This window comes from Chelonoidis abingdonii, chromosome 3, assembly GCF_003597395.2.
Source record: "Chelonoidis abingdonii isolate Lonesome George chromosome 3, CheloAbing_2.0, whole genome shotgun sequence".
NCBI classification, from domain to species: Eukaryota; Metazoa; Chordata; order Testudines; family Testudinidae; genus Chelonoidis; species Chelonoidis abingdonii.
In genome coordinates, this window is record NC_133771.1 from 155491366 (window position 1) to 155508817 (window position 17452).

General features: G+C 44.5%; 1 protein-coding gene across 6 annotated transcripts in view; it reads left to right on the plus strand.

The window, feature by feature from the left end:
* Positions 1–12473, plus strand: part of RNF8 (ring finger protein 8) — a 34479-nt gene extending 22006 nt beyond the window's left edge. The window contains exons 5-9 of one of the 6 annotated variants that reach the window (XR_012655602.1): positions 5430–5519; positions 6700–6807; positions 7622–7826; positions 9096–10142; positions 10235–12473. Coding sequence is in view for 5 of the 6 variants with exons in the window: in XM_075064263.1 (XP_074920364.1) it covers positions 5430–5519; positions 6700–6807; positions 7622–7826; positions 10235–10386 (555 nt within the window). In the remaining variant the exon portion in view is untranslated. Of the gene's footprint in view, positions 1–5429; positions 5520–6699; positions 6808–7621; positions 7834–9095; positions 10143–10234 lie in introns of those variants that run through there. The other 5 variants (XM_032770715.2, XM_075064263.1, XM_032770716.2 and 2 more) reach the window with 5 other exon arrangements.
* Positions 12474–17452: the final 4979 nt, after the last annotated feature.

The window sequence follows — 17452 nt, forward strand, 5'->3', positions numbered from 1 at the left end:
ACTTAGCGCTGCTCTGCAGCACTGGGTGCCAGTGTAACAGTGATTAAATCTTACTACCGCTTAACTGACCTCCGGAACCTTCCCATAATGCTTTTTAAGTAAAGATAACACTCTTGTTTTGTTGTGATGCCTCTTTTTTTTGTTGTGAACTCGGGGGCTCCCGGTGCTGCTATCTAAAAACAAACACAGCTACTGTTGCGCGAGGCAGAGGCAGGGAAGGGGGGATCCCCTGTGTTTGCTTGAGGAGAGAAGCAGCCGGAGTGGGGAGGGTGGGTCTGTTGTGGAGCAACTGCTTATCTGGGCTAAGGCTATTTGCATTTAGTGAATGACAGAGGGTGGGGAAGGGGTCAAAACTTTAAATGATTGAAGGTGGTGGCTGTTATCTTCAAGTCCTTAGAACTTTTTTTTGGTTCACAAATTTGAATTTTATTTTGGCAGAACCAAAAAATTATTTCTACATTAACTGAGCAAGTATGTCCCTTTTCATATAATCAAATCTAGCAAAAGAGCCTGCAAGGCCGGAGCTGACACCGTGTCAGCTCCAAAAATCCACCTCTTCTGTCTCCCCCACACTCCTGTCACATTCCACCCCACCCCTTTCTTTTGAAAAGCACGTTGCAGCCACTGAACGCTGGAAGCTGCCCATAATGCACCACTCCTAACACCGCTGCAAATGTGGCCATACTGCAGCGCTGGTAGCTGTCAGTGTGGCCACATTGCAGCGCTTTCCCTACACAGCTGTATGAAGACAGCTGTAACTCCCAGCGCTGTACAGCTGCAAGTGTAGCCAAACTGTGAGGCCTTGTCTACGCTACAAAGTTTTGTCGGCAAATGCTGTGGTTTAATTAAAGCGGTGTAACTTTTGCCGACAAAACTTTGCGGTGTAGACAAGGCATGACAAAATAACTCCATCTCGATGAGAGGCATAGGGGTTGTGTTGGTGTATTTAGGGTGACACAGTGTCATTGTAGACCCTGGGTTCCTTCTATCTGCTGTTGGCTGTTGTTGTCAATTTCACAGCTCCAACTGACAAGAAAGCAGCTCCCGGCTCCCCAGCTGGGCTGCTGCTGGGTTTCTGCTTCCAGATGGGCTGCCATCTGGGCGCCCCACTCGGAGACCTGCTGCTCCTCTTTCCCCCTTCCCACCGTCCCATGTGTCCTGGCGGCTCCCCGCTGGGAGCATGGCAGCTGGACTGGGTGTGGATCTCCCTGCTGGAGGCAAGAAGTCCTGGGTGGCTGCCCACCGACTGGGAGTAGAGAGATGAGACATCCCGGGGAACAGCTGGGCTCCTGGTGAGGAACTGTGCGGAGCTGAGGATCCTGGCTTCTTAGTCCCTCCTCCCCTCACTGCCCCTCTTCAGTTCCTGGAATAGCTCCTGGGGAGGATGCGCACCACTGACAGAAGGAGGGTAGTGTGGACATCAGCCACCGCAGTAATTACAGTGATGGCTATAAGCTGACCTAACATAGGTGTATTTAAGATTGTAGTGTAGATATGCCCTGAGAGTGTCACAGCTAAATACAAGATAGAACAAAGTGTTTAGCATAAATAGTTAGCACATATTTGATGGGACCGTTCAAGGTGAAGTGGCCCATTAACATCTGTCACGGAGTCCCCGGGCGATGCTCTGGAACAGCTCCCCACAAAGCCAGGCAGGACTTTGGGGAGCCTCCTCTCCCTTGGAGCAGATTTGTCAGGCAGAAGCTCACACGTCTTCACCTCCTGGGTCTCTCCTTGGAGCATTCAGCATCCTCTGCCCCTCCGTGTGCTTCCCACAGCGAGCCCACCCAGGCGGGGTCCTGGGGAAGCCACAGGGCTCTGCACTCCCCACTTTGCAGTCAGACGTGACTCTTAGCCAGCAAAAAAAGAGGTTTATTCGATGACAGGGACAGGGTCTAAACAGAGCTTGTAGATATAGCGAACCAGACCCCCAGCTGGGTCCATTCTGGGGGCAGTGAGCCAGACCCCTAGGTCTGCACTTCACTCCTCGTCCCGGCAAGCTTCAGACTAACCACCCCTCCAGCCCTCCTAGCCTCCTCTCTGCTCAGCTCCGTCCGGGCCAGGAGGTCCCCTGATCCTTTGTCCCAACACTTCAGTTGGCACCTTTGCAGAGGAGGGGCCCAGGCCATCAGTTGCTAGGAGACAGAGTGTCAGGCATTTAGGTGCACTGGCCCTTTGCTCGGCAATCACACACCCTTATCCCACCACCTAGATACTTAAGAACTGCCATGGGGACACTGAGGCACCAACACAGTATTCAGAGCAAACATTAAGAACAGTCCCAGTTCATCACAACATCCCTTTAGTCATAGGACAAAAAGTGAGATTAATGGGTTACAGATTGTTGTAATAAAGTCCAGTGTCTTTAAGACCATGATTTTTAGTATCAAGCAAAGTTAGGAATTTAAGCTCCCACGCTTGTCTTTTGAAAGTGTTGTGGAGGTATCCGTGGAGGATGAGGACTGATAGGTCAGATATAGAGTGATTGCTTTGTGATATGGTGTGTTTTGTCTTTTATCTTTTTTTCTGTGTGAGTTCTTTCAAGAGCATAGTGATTGTCTGATTTCATCCACCTAGTTGTTGTTGGGGCAGTTAGTGCACTGGATGAGGTACACCACATGTTGTAATAGGCATGTGCAGGACTCATGGATCTTGAAAGGTGTATTTTCGGGTGAGGTGGGGGTGTTGATCGTTGTAGTAGTGGAGATGTCTATAGGTTTTCCATCTGTTGTTCTGGCAGGATCTGGTGCCGCTTTGAGTTGGCGCATCCTGGTCTCTGGGGAGCTTGCTTCTGATGATGAGCTTGGAGAGACTGGGGAGTTGTTTGAAGGCCAGAAGAAGGGGTTCAGAAAAGAATTCTTTCAGGATGGGGTCCCCATGAAGTGTGGGTTGTAGTTGTTTGATACCCTGTATGGGGTTCATTGTGGGGCAGTAGGTGACAACTAGGGTGCAATTGGAGGGGGTTTTATTTCTGTATTAAAGCAGATTTTCTCCGGGTATTTTGGTGGCCAGTTCATGGTCTTAAGAAAGACATTGGATTTATGGTTTATTACAACAATCTGTAACCCACTAACCCCACTTTTTGTTCTCTGACTAAAAAGGTGTTATCAGGCCACTTCACCTTGAATGGGCCCTTAGAATATGTGCTAACTACTTATGCTAAACTATCTCTTCATCTTGTACTTAGCTGTGATATTCCCAGCACTGATACAGCTGTGTTGCTTTAGTGCTTTAATGAAGACGTTCTACGCTAGGTCCCCAAAATGTGGGGTGTGCCCCCATTCCGGGGGGCATGGCTGGGGCCAGGGAGGGAGCGCCACCCAGCTCCACTCTGGGCCCTGGCCCCAGCTGCCAGGCCCACACTGGGGCCGGAGCTCCAGCTGCTGGCCCTGCGCCCAGGGTCCTGGCTGCTGGCCTCGGCTAAGGCTGTGCTCCCGTCCCCACCCCCTGCTGTGGCACCAGGCTCCACCACCTTACCTTTGTCTGTCTGTCTCCCTCCTCTCCCGCCAGCCTTGGCCCTGCTCCTGGCCCTGGGAGGGGCGGGGGGGGTGCAGGGTAAAAAGTTGGGGGACCACTGTTCTACGCCAACACGAGAGCTCCTGGCGTAGTTAATCCACCTTCCTGAGAGTCAGTAGCCGTGTTGACATGAGAACTTCTCCTGCCCTGTCTAGATGTGGGGTTAAGTCAGTATTACTACTTTGCTCAGGGGAGTGGTTTTTTCACAGTCTTCAGCGACATAGTTATACTGATATAGGTCTGTAGAGTAGACTAGACCTCAGTATCTTTTCAAGACTCTGAAAAAGAGCTCTGTGTAGCTCAAAAGTTTGTGTTTCTCTCCAACAGACATTGGTCCAATAAAAGATATTAACTCATCTACGTTCTAATTAGTCATTTTTTAAGAAAGACTAGCAGGCATGTACTCCTAGAAATGAAATAATAAATACATTGATTTTGCAGAAAATGTTGAACTTATATAAGGGTTTCAGATTTCTCAAATACTTCCCTCATTCATCCTGAGTGAGCTCTACATTCAGAATCTCATGTAGCCCAGACTTAGTATTCAGCTTTTTAGCAAGAGGCTGAAGACGAAAGCTTCCTTGCTCCTGACTGACTTGTCCTTTGTAGCTAGCGTGTGTGTTAGAAAGTCACTTCTGTGAGTTTCAGCTTGAAACTAAAACTCTTCCATTCAGTCAGCTTTTGGGAGCTTATGAAACATGCCATGTCTGTGGTGAAATTACCCAGATACAATGGTGATGGTGCCAGTACAATACTTAAATCTATTATCTCGATATTTAGACGTCAGACTTCAAAGAATATAAATCAGTTTCCATCCTGCTTAATTCTGATTGAACTAGTACAAAAAATTTGGACAGTGGGGCTGGAGTCCATGCAGCTGGACATACTCAGTAGGAATATCCCAGGTTAAGTAGAAAGAGTCCTTTTGAGTTTCAGGTTTATTTATATTTTTTTCTAGCCTAACCAAAATAAAGGAACTTTGCTCATCTGTTTTTATGTTTAAATACCAAAGTAAATTAATGTGAATGGGACAGCTCTTGTGTCTCCATTGCTCCTTGTCCTGGGATCTAAGCAGGCAGCACCATATGCTCCTTCCTGAAAGGAGCCCAGATTTTTTGTTGGACTCAGAGCCTAGTCTACACTAGAAGCGCTTCTTCGGCGCAGCTGCAGTGTGTCTGGTGAAGATGCTCTTTGCCGATGATAGAGCTCTCCTGTCAGCATAATAACTTCACCTTTGCGACAGGCAGTAGCTATATTGGTGGGAGAAGCTCTCTGGCCAGCATAGCGCAGGCCGCACCAGCTCTCGGGGTGTGGATTATTCACATCCCTGAGTGACATAAGTTATACAGAAGTAAGTGTTAGTGTAGACAAGGCCTGAGGTATGGATAAGAAGCTAACTAGGGCTATCCTGGTTACCCTCACCCAAGGAGACACTCCCACTGGGAGCTGGAAAACCCTGGAACCTCTTGGGATTTAACCTCCAAATTCCTATGCCACTACCTGGTGTAGTAAGGCACAGCTGGGGTATGGTTTATATCTCCCCAGAGGTGTACTTCTGATAACCAGGGTTTGTATTTTCTGACCTACATGGAATCCAGTGATTAACCCATGTATTGATGTATTACATAAGGGTATTACCCTTTTTAACTGTGAGTCTGTTTGCTTAGTGCTTGAGTTTTTTCCTGTTGTGCGTTACTGTGTGGCATACATTTTACTTGCTTATAGAAGACTGATCCTTCTGGTTCCTCATCTAAAGAAGTAACTGGAGTCCTTCAGCCTCTAGGAGTTGGGCTCATGTTGCATTGATTCAGTAAGAAAAATGACACAAATCAATGAGTGAGCAGGATGGTAGGGAGCATGTACGTTTCATTGGGGCAAATTACGAGAATCTCTCTGGATTTATATTTTCACAGCATCGTGCCCTGATGGATGAGCTGAGCCGTAGCAAGAAGGATTTTGAAGAGATCATTCAAGCTAAGAATAAGGAGTTGGAAGAGACTAAGGTACTGAACAGAAATTGATTTTTCTGTTCTGTTCATTAGAGCAGCACAATTTGCTGCTGTGGAGGAAACAGTTTGTTCCGTACTTTCCTCAAAGCTTCCTATTGCCTGGAGCAGTGGAAATCTTGTATATTGAGGAGGTGACTGGCTTGCTTTCCAGATGGCAGGGACAAGATGTCTTGCTTGGATGGTCCCTTATATAGAGTTGCACTGTGAAGAGGCATTAGTAGAGGATGCTCAAACTCAGAGAGAGGGAGTGCAGAGCAAAGGAACATGGCACAATGTGCAGGAGCAGTGGCCCAATTTTCTCTCCCTCAAAAAAAGCCCTATCAGACTGAGTGAGCTTGAAAGCGAGTGTTTTACTTTCTGTTAAAGTTCATACAGTTAAAACTGCAACGAGATCTATCTGGGACTGAAAACATCAAAGAAATTGACTGAAACAAGGCATATCTCCTGCACTAGGAGCTGATGGAAAGCAATCGAGAGAGCTCGCTATTGTGCCTACTCTAGGAGGACATTCCATCTCCCACCTCTAGCTGCATTTCCTTTGACTTTTGGTTGCTTCACAACCTTAGGATTGTTTTAAATGTAGCTTCGGTTGTGACTTTCTGTCATTTTACATAGGAAGTAGACCAGATGCCTAGTATACTTTGGTGACTAGCAACCTGTTACATTTCACTCCACATCACTATACGATAGCAAGGAAGCATCTTAAATTCCCAAGCGTTACTTATTTTGTTGCACTCCTCCATTTGAACCATTTTGGCTGAAAAGATACTTTCTATTTCTGCTGCTACAATAGTTCTTCAGACCTTAGATCTTTTATGCCGAGTTCATCCTGCGGTGAATTTTTGCTTCTAGGAAATATCCTTTAAGTAGTTTGGAAAGATCTGGAAGGTATTCTGGAAAGGTTGACTCAGCTTGTACCTTCTTCACCATAGTAGGACATCAGTAATTGTTGAAACTATGTATTGTAACAACTATCTCTGCACTGGCTGGGATTGTTCTCTGTACTGCTGTGGTTGCTGATTTTAAACCCCTTTCTTCTCCTTTCCATATAGAAAGAATGCAGACCTGAGACAACAAAACCCTGGGATTGTGTACTGTATCTGTCTCTTTCCTCCACCCCTTATTTGGTAAACCATTTGCTCCTCAGCAGTGACCATGTGTGTCTTCCTTACAGGAGGAGAAGGAGAAGGCAAGAGCGCAAAAGGAGGAGGTTTTGAGTCAGATGAATGATGTACTGGAGAATGAGCTGCAGTGCACAATCTGCTCTGAGCACTTTATTGAGGTACAGTGACTGACATGGCTTTGTTTGGAAGGGAAAAGATTAGAAGCTTTTATTTTTGAAAGTCAAAGGAAAGTGTTTTGATTTTATTTAAGTTTCTTCTCTTTAGATCTAGGAAATTATTCACACTGACCAAGATTTTTGTGTTTTGCTCCCCTTGCTGACTATCATCACTGTGTATTGTCAGTTATATGTACACAATTACATTGAATTAACTGGGGTTGCATAGCTATAAATAAGGGTAGAATTTGACTCCCCTCCAGTAATCCTAGAAGGGACACTCAACTCAGATTAGGCCTGAAATGTCGGCTATTAAAGTATGAATAGAAATAATTATTTGAATTTAAACTGGTCATTTAGAAATACCTTCGTAGCAGTGGAAACCTGAACACAATGGCTTTGTTCTAGTACCTGAGAATCAGAAAATTAAACTCCATGTAGTTTCACTGTGGAGAGGTGCCTCAGGAAATATGCTTTAAATTGGAAGCATAGTGTAGTGTTTAAGGCTTGGGACTGGAATTTTGAAGTTCTTGGTTCTCTTCCTGAGCGTGCCACAGATTTGCTGTAATCCTGGGTGAGTTACTTCATTTACCAGTTTTTCAATCTGAAAAATAGCGATAATCTCTACGTACCTTGGCTTGTGAGGATTGTATGTTTCATAAGTACTGTGTGATCATTGGATAGTAGGTACTAAAGAAGGGCACTATAATATTTTCTCTAAAAGGAAATGCCCATGTGATGTTTTGCTAGTTCCACAGGATATTTTTTTATCCCAATCTCAGTGCTCTGATGGTATTCTTCCTCCTGACCTCTGCAGGCTGTCACTCTGAACTGTGCACACAGCTTCTGCTCCTACTGCATCAATGAATGGATGAAACGTAAAGTGGAGTGTCCCATCTGCAGGCGGGAGATACAATCCAAGACGCGCTCCCTGGTACTGGACAACTGTATTGACAGGATGGTAGAAAACTTGAACTTGGAGATGAAGGAGCACCGCCTGGCTCTCATCCGAGAGCGCAAAGGTGAGAGGTGGGTGGATGAGGTATGACAAATGCAGTCTCTGTCTCTGTGTCCTCAGCAGAACTTCCTTTGGCACCAGTATGCAACAGGAATGCTCTAGAAATGCACAGAGTCCTAGGAATGAACCTTTAGTCCTGTATGAGGTTAAGGCTGTGTCAGTATTTCCAATAGAATTTTCAGAGGTTAGGATGGGAAACGGTTTAGAATACGTTACATAGCCAGATTGGTGCACTGTAAAATATTTTGGGTGACTTTCTAGAGACTATATCATATGAACCCTACAAACCAGGGAAGTGGGAAGACTTCACTATTAGAAGCTAAGCAATATTAGTTTATTTGGAGATATTTTTAATAAACTATCATTGCTCACAGGGCTGGCTCCAGGCACCAGCTCAGCAAGCAGGTGCTTGGGGTGGCCAAGGGGGAAGGGGCGGCACACCGGGCTTTTTGGCGGCAATTCGGCGGTGGATCCGTCTTAGAGGGAAGGATCTGCCTCCGAAGTGCCGCTGAAGAAGAAAGTGGGGTGGTGGAGCTACTGCCGAATTGCTGCCGATTGCGATTGTGACTTCTTTTTTTTTTTCCCACCGCTTGGGGCGGCAAAAACCCTGGAGCTGGCCCTGATTGCTCAGAGCAGATCTTGAAAAATCTATCAAGTGACTTCTAGACAGTGGATTAAACCTGCTGGCTATAGAGCAATATGAAAGCTGAGTGGTGGGAGGGCTGGTTGGCAAGTTCCATGGGCAACATACCAGTGAGAAGCTTGGCACCCGAACACAGTTGCTGGATTTTGTTTTCTAGTCTGTTTTTTTAGAGGGGTAATTTATAGTTGACATTGGATAGGAGACTGCTGAAGATAACTGGAGTTCTGCATGTAGTGTTATTCATTCAGCAGGTCTCACTCTTCCCTCTGAGTCAATATTGAATTTAGTGCCTCAGCATGATTGACGCACAAAACCATGGTCTGGTTCACTTGTCATTAAAACAAGAGTAGTAAGGGTGTGAAGCTTGATATCCTGACAAAATTCCAATGTGGGTAACACCATTCTACATCCCTGTTCCAAATCTGTTTCTAGAGCACCCATCACTACTATCTAGGTGCTGAAATATAGAGAATTTATTCTCCACTGCTCTTCCTCAAAACAGTTGTTTCTGTGTGCTGTTAAATCACTACTTGGTTCCCCTTTAGAGGAGGGTGCATGATCCCTTTTATGTATAATGTGTACAGCTCTTTGGGATCCATCCTAACGAAAGGTGCTTTTGAAATATTTCAGATCCTCCTTGGTGAAACAGAATGACATCACTAAACATTGTCAGTGCTAACCTGAAAAAACTCACCTTTAGCCAGATCAGTCTGATTCCCTCAGAAAATGCTGTACTGCTCAGAGGCTTTCCAGCACTGCTTCATGGATTGGTTTCATCTCTGCAGAACTGACTCTGCTCAGGTGTAATATATGCACATCTTTGGAGTACACCAAAGCAGCATTGAAGTGTCTTGTCATGGAGTTAATGTGACCGGATGAAATGGTGTCTTTATGGGAATCCACTTCATTCTCACATACAGGAAATCAGTGGTTCTCAAACATTTTATCCTCTCAGGATTTTATCCACCTTCATGTGAGCCCATACACTGTTTAACCATCAATAGAATACAAGGCAAAGAAAGCTTTATAATAGCCTTTATTTTGACACATTTCAGTGAGATGGATGAGCTTGTTTCTATGCAGTGGTGGAAAGGTTGGCTGAAACTGGAATGAGCTCCAGTTATACATGGATTCTAGAAGGGAACTGGCTGGGAGACAGGCTCAGCAGGGAATGGTTAGTTATATTCCAATAGCACCTAAGAACTCCAGTCAAATATTAGGGCCTCTGCAAATAGTAACAGCAGACAATCACTGCCCCAGCAGGCTCTTAGTTTCCAGAGGCTTGAATGGAGCCCTTGTCTTCCAAAATGTTTTGCTCCTTGATGCCCCTCTTTGACTTTGTTCATTTTTCACCCTTCCTACTGATAAGGCTTTGAGGTAACCAGCTGCTGCAATCTCCTCTGGTGACTCCACATTGATTGGTACCAACAAGGGAGCATTTGGTTGGGTGCCGACAGGGAGAGCATTAACAAGAGGTGAAGAGAATGTCTCCTTGCCCTCAGTGCTATTCCTGCAGCCCTGTTGGAACTGGAATAAGCATACAAGAAATCAAAGAAAATCCCATTCATGTTGTTTTTTCAAGATTATAAACACAAAAGACAAGCCCCATGCAGATGGTCTCTAGACCTACAGCTTGAAAAACTTGCTGTAAAGCGTACAGTGTGGCAGTAAGAGGAGGTACTAAAGTTTCAAAGAGAATTCTAGCAATTAGCACTGACTGTAATCTAGCCACCAGCTAACTACAGTATCTGTGTATGTTTTGAATGCAGAGAAACAGGATGTCTTAGTGAACCCAGCCACAGACAGTGAGAGCAGTATCATTTCTTCGATCTATTCCATCTTGTCGATGAGCAGTTATGACAGTGATGACTTTGAGGAGGACTCTGACTACGATAATATCTATGATATCTATGGTATCTGAACGCCCACAGCACAGATTGGATTGCCTGTGAGCCATGCAGAATCAACCTAAGTGGGCTTGGATCTACTGCCGTCAGAGGTGAATGGATTGTATGTTTGGAAAAATAGGTGTTGAACAGCCTGGAATTCAAGCTGCAGATGAAGAGTGCTTGTCAGAGCATTGTTTTTGTTTTTAAATGAATGTATAATTTCTTGCCCTCTAAAGCATCCAGACTGGAATTGTGGGGGTAACTCATGCTTGTCATGCTAAATACATTTATATACGAACTTTGATTTCCACGATCACTTGTGACCCGATCAGTAGAATAATGTCCTGGTTTCGCTGCATGCTCCGCTGCTTGTCTGCTGGGTTGAATTACACCTATTCAAATCTTTGTCTGTTTCCTTTATTTCAGCTAGTGGAGAGAATGGATAGATATTTGAGCAGGCCTGCCATTCCACCCAGCAGATAGCAGAGGTACACCTAACACAGCAGTACAGTGCCAGTTTAAGATGGGTTTTCCTTGTGCGATTTTACATGACAGCTTGACTCATACCTGTCTTTGTGTCATTAATACTTGGCTGACTGTACCTGTCCCGCCCTTTGATCCCAGTTTGCTCAGTTCATTGTAGATTGGGGTGCTGGGTCTCTGGCTGTTCTACTGATGTCACTTATTTTCTGTTAGGTAGAGATGGAGAAGATTGAATTACCCAAGTGTCAGCCCAAACAAGTGCTGTACTCGTTGCTCACAAAGCATCTTAATTGTTCTCTTTCCAGGCCTTTTCCTGTTTAAAGAAGGTGAGAAATAAGCACATCTAGGAACAGTAATTTAAAAAACCTAGTCAGTCCCTGCCAAAAGCGGAGATAACGTTTCTCTCTTCAGAAGTGCTACTGCTATTTGAGTTAATGGAATGTCCTGTTTGCCTGGTGGGGAGGTAGCACCTGTGGCAAAACACAAGGCAAGAAGGGGGAAAGTACTGTATCTACATATTTTTACTGTTTACAAAATGTTGCTGTTCAGCTGGGACATAACACTAGCCTTGCAGCAAAGAAAATCCTCACTGAGGAGCTGGTGAAAAAATCTTGCCTCGTTTTTCCAAGCGCCTGACTGTGAAGTTCTGTTTCCTTTGGCCTATATACTTGAGTTAGTTTTGTTAGCTGAAAGGTACCATTTGATTGTGTGAGAGAGAAAAACACAATCATCTGTAGTAGTATTTCTCTATCCGTGTGTATGTCTATACCTGTTTCTCTGTTTCTCCTGCTTCTAAGGAGAGAGATGTGAACCACTTCTGCTGTTCTGCCTGCCACACCCAGAGACACAAACTTCATTCTGCTAATTACTTTTGACTTTAATGATAAAAATGGGTCCTGATCTCATTTTTATAGATCTGGTTGCTTAACGTTAAAAACGTTTTCCTCTCTGATAGTCACAGGAGCCTCAGCATTTTACTGTTTTTATGAAGTTATTCCAAAAGACTTGTGCATTCAGGGATTTGTATGACAAATCACACAGACCATTCTGTCCTGCATTTGTTGGGGCAGATAAGCCAACAATTTAATATAGGTGGAACACACAGGACCCTAACCCTGGGATGTAGTATTTCTTATTTTAAACTATCCCATGCTAAAGAAAGGACTCATTGCAGGAGTGTGTGAAGAGTGATGCCATTCCACGAGGCAAGTGTGTCCTGACATGATTTGTGTGATCAGGATTATAACAGGGACAAAATGTCTGGTCTGGAAACCATGTGCAGGTACCTGTCACCCTCCTTAAACTTCAATGTAAAGTTTCTCTCCTGCTGTGGAGGAGTCAACACTACCTTGAGGTTTCCTGCTCTCCTGTGCTCTTGACATTCAATTCCTACATGTATGTTCTCTTTAGAAGTGCTAGTCAGTTGGGGTGGGGGGGTGTCAATAGAGGATTGAGAATGATTGACACTAACCCAGGTCTCTCTGTGGAAGAGATCTGTTTCCATCTAGCATGGGATAAGCTCTCTGGAGCTCAAGGATTACAGATTTCTTCTATCAGATGTATTTTGCCATGTTGCTGTATTATTTTTTCTGCCTGTTTTATTTTTACTAAATATATTTATTTTGGTTCTTTGCTATTTCTGTCATTGTCTAATTATACCTGTTCCAAAACTTAAAGAAATTAATTTCTCAGTGTCTGCAGGTGGTTTCTTTTCTTCTCCTTGCATTGTGGTTTTAATTGGCTTTAGGGGACTAGGATGAATGAAATCTGCTCACCTTTCAATACTGTCAGTAGCAGGTGCATTGTGTGTAGATGAGATGATGTGATAGACCAGGTCCAGGGAGGGATTGCTCACCTGCATGTACATTTTATCAACAAAATAGCCCTTCCCAACTGTAAATTCCTCCCCCACCCTTTTAAAATTAAATGTGCTCTTTGCAAGGAGCAGAACAGCAGAAACACAATGAGGACACACTATCCAAGGAACAACCGTGTGAAAAGTGAGTTCTGCTAAGTGGGATTACCTTAACAGGCACCACATTGTGACGGCAATATTTCAAATGGAGCAATAGTGCGCAGTTTCACGTATTTTGAGTTCTAAGGCACAAATAGAGTTCTTAGTTCAATAAGATAAGATTTACCTCACGGTGGTGACAGAATACATGGTCTGGTAAGTGAATATCTACTGGAAAACAAGAGTAAGGATAAAACCTGGCATCTTACATTTAACCCTTTCCCAGATTTAAGGTCCTTGGTAAGGCTTACATCAGGAACAAGGTTAATGACTAAGAACATAAGAACAGCCATAGAAATGCCAACGACTGAAAAGGACAAGTTGTTAGATCAAGATTTGCCTCTCTCCTTGTCTTTTCTAGGTCTAGCTGCTCCATGAAGCAGTTATTAATGGTGTCTTAGATAAACAAAATTGTCAGTGAGGCTCTACTCCTTACAATGCCTGTCTTCAGAGTAGATGTTTTTTCAGGAAGGTAAATATTCCATATGGTCCTTGTTTGAGCTCTTTGTACATAGCACAGCTATCACTTTATTCTTTAGAGTTAACCATGCTTCTGCCTCAGCTTGCTGAGAAGGGAAATATATTCAGTGTGGCCCCTGGAATCAGTTGCTTGAGCTTTAGTCTACTAGGTGATCCTTAGGTAAGTTAATCTGACTTACTTGCACCTTGCGAATCAGTATTAATGATTAGAACTGATTGAAATTTTTTCATCAGTGATTTTTCTCCAACCCAAAAAAGTCCTTTTTGGAAAACCAGTGTTTTCTGTGGGGAAAATTTCAGTTTTGCTAAAGAAAATCAATCTGCCATTGGGAAAATCAAAACAATTTCTACCTGGCTGGAAGGATCTTGTCTATTGCACTTTTTGCCAGTGAAATTAACAAAAGCTTTCAAGAAGGGCTGCTGAGGCTGAGTGCCCTGACTGGCTGCTTCATGCACACAGGCACCTTCCCCTCATAGCTGTGGGGTGAAGAGGCAGAGAGAGAGACCAGCTGCTCAGCTTCCTTATCAACTCCAGGGCTGGGCTCTCTCTGCCTTTCCAGCCCAGAGCTCTGGGTGAGACTTGAGTGGATGGGCTATCTGCCTCTCCAGCTGCTGGGCTGGGGCGCTCATCAATTTCAGAAGCCTGGCAGCTAAGAAGCCAAAAAAATCTGTTTTGGTTCTCTGGAAACAGGATTTTTCTGGAAAAACCTAAACCATGAAATTTTGCATTTTTTTGATACATCCTGTTTGTTTTTCCCCAAAAACTTTTCCATTTTCTGGCCATTTCCTGTTAGTGGTATTTATTTGATAGGTCAGATTAAAGTCTTATCCATGCTGGACATTCAGAAGCATTGGCTGATTGAGTTTAAAAGTATATCAGACCAACTCAGTTTAAACCTGGTTTAGGGTGAACATGGACTTGTGGTTAAAGCACAGGACTGGGAGTTGGAAGATTTGGGTTCTATTTCTGACTGTGCCACTGCTGTGCTGTTGGACCTTGCACAAATCTCTCTCCCATCTCACTGCCTGTTTTCCCAACTTGTACAAAGGGGATAATATATGCATGTCAACCTCCTGGGATGTGAGGTTTAATTATTTGTAAAGCACACTGAGATCCACGTAGCTTCCTGCTGTGGATAAATGCCCAGCAAGTGACCCCTGTCGCACACTGCAGAGGAAGGCGAAAACCCCCCAGGCCCTCTGCCAGTCTGCCCTGGAGGAAAATTCCTTCCCGACGCCATATATGGTGATCAGCTAAACCTTGAGCATATGGGCAAGACTCACCAGCCAGACATCCACAAAAGAATTCTCTGTAGTAACTCAAAATCCAACCCATCTAACATCCCATCACAGGCCATTGGGCATATTTACCACTCATAGTCAAAGATCAACTAAGTGCCAAAATTAGGCTCTCTCATCATACCATCCCCTCCATAAATTTATCAAGTTTAGTCTTGACGCCAAATATGTCTTTTGCCCCCACTGGTCCCCTTGGAAAGCTGTTCCAGAACTTCACTCCTCTGATGGTTGGAAACCTTCATTTAATTTCAAGTCAAAACTTCCTGATGGCCAATTTATATCCATTTGTTCTTGTGTCCTCATTGGTACAGAGCTTATATAATTCCTCTCTCTCCCTGGTATTTATTCCTTTGATATATTTATAGAGAGCAATCATATCTCCCCTCAGCCTTCTTTTGATTAGGCTAAACAAGCCAAGCTCTGAGTCTCCTTTCATAAGACAAGTTTTCCATTCCTTGGATCATCCTACTAGTCCTTCTCTGTACCTGTTTCAGTTTGAATTCATCCTTCTTAAACATGGGAGACCAGAACTGCACACAGTATTCCAGATGAGGTCGCTCCAGTGCCTTATATAACGGTACTAACACCTCCTTATCTCTACTGGAAATACCTCGCCTGATGCATCCCAAGACCGCATTAGCTTTTTCCACAGCCATATCGCACTAGCGGCTCATAGTCATCCTGTGATCAATCAATGTGATGCGTCCCCAGTTTATAACAAAAATTCTTGTTATCCCGAAATGCATGACCTTGCACTTTTCACTATTAAATGTCATCCTATTACTATTACTCCAGTTTACAAGGTCATCCAGATCTTCCTGTAGGATATCCTGGTCCCTCTCTGTATTGGCAATACCTCCCAGCTTCGTGTTGTCTGCAAACTTTATTAGCACATTTCCACTTTTTGTGCCAAGGCCAGTAATAAAAAGATTGGTCCCAAAACTGATCCCTGAGGAACTCCACTAGTAACCTCCTTCCAGCCTGACAGTTCACCTTTCAGTATGACCTGTTGTAATCTCCCCTTTAATCAGTTCCTTATCCACCTTTCAGTTTTCATATTGATCCCCATCTTTTCCAAACCTGTTGCAAAGGACTGCCCTACCATTGTATATGATCATGACCCATCAAAGTCCATCATCTTATCCCTGCAGCATTCGTCTTTGTGTTCTGGGCCTCAAGCACCTACATCTCTTTAAGGATGATCTTCCCTCCTTCTTACATGCTGTAAGGTATGGGGGTTAGGAGGATTTCAGACAATTGGTGAAAATACACTAAGCTTTTGTGGGGAAGCTAACAAAAGCTGCATGACTGTAAGGCTTTTCAGTACCACTTCTGTTCACCTCAGACAACTTTTAAAACGGAGTGATAGTTACTGTGATCAGTTGATGAATGCAGCTGAAGTGAGCAGGCATTGATATTTCTGTACAAGTTTTGAAAGACGCCAGCCATTTCACCTATCTCAGCTCAGACTAATTCAAGCCAGGTCATGTGCATAGTAGCAGTATATTTAGCATTAGTGGAGGCATGAATCTGTTTTTACTCTAGCCACCGTTTAAGGATCCTGTTTTTTTTTAAGGGCTAGATCTTTAAATTAAAGGGCTTGATATGAAAACAATTCTTTTCTTCCTCCCCTTTTAAGTATCAAGGTTTGTGCAAGTTGATAGAGTGGAGATGATCTAATCTAAGCCACATGAAGGGCATAAATTATGTTTTTGTGTATTCAAACTGTCATAAGCTAGGCAATGGTGGGACACATAGCCACTAGGGTTCTAATCTGCACTACTTTCTATGACAAATAGAGGAAGATGGGGTGGGGTATGGTTTTTAAGCATTGTGTGTGTCTCTCCTTTTGGGAATTCAGTTCTAGGCATTAGAGGAGCACCTGCTAGGGCCTGTATAAACACCAGGACACTGGGTGCTGACTGAAAGAAGTGTACGGTCTAAGGGCTTGTCTACACTGGCAATGGCTTGTGGAGTCATGGCACAGTGCTGGAGTGAGCTTTCCCAGCACTCTTAAAAAAAAACAACCAACCCACCTCCACGAGGGGGCATGGCTCCCAGCGCTGGTGCACTGTCTATGGCCAGTGGAGGGTCTCTGGGGAGGTCTGTGTGTTGGAATGCTGGGCATTGGGGGGGTCTGAATGGAATGCTGTGTAGTTGTGGTGAGCTGTAGGGAAGTGCATTGGGCAGTAGTGGTGCGGCTGGGCAGGGGGTGTGTGTGTGTGCAGGCCACTGTGGTGGAGGGTCTGTGTCGGGGGCTGCTGGGCATAGAGTTGGGCTGTGTGGCATGGCATGTGCTCACCCCTGCAGGGAAGGGGCACACCGGCAGCACAGGGTGGGGCAGGCCAGTGTGCATCTGGCAACTGCTAATTTGTATACAGTGCCTTTATACTGGGTTGGCCCTACTCTGCTGTGCCCCATTGCTCCTGGCTGGCTTCTTGCTCTGGGGACTGACCTCTCCATGCTATGCTCCTTTGCCCCTATGGGGGCCCACAAATATGTTTGGGGCTGGATCCACAAAAGGTTAATTCTGCCCTTGCTTGGGGGGTGTTTTTTCACCCAAGTGAGAAAGTTGCAATGCTGTAAGGAGCCAGTGTAGACAAGTCCTAAACAGAGAAGAAAGCCAAAGTGGGAGAAATATCAGGGTTTAGCCATGTTAGTCTGTATCCACAAAAACAGGGAGTCGGGTGGCACCTTAACAACTAACACATTTACTTGGGGATAAGCTTTTGTGGGTAAAAAGCCCACTTCAGGTGAGGTGCTACCAGACTCCTTGTTGTTAAAGTGGCAGAAACCAGCTAAAAGAGGAGAAACGATTTGCT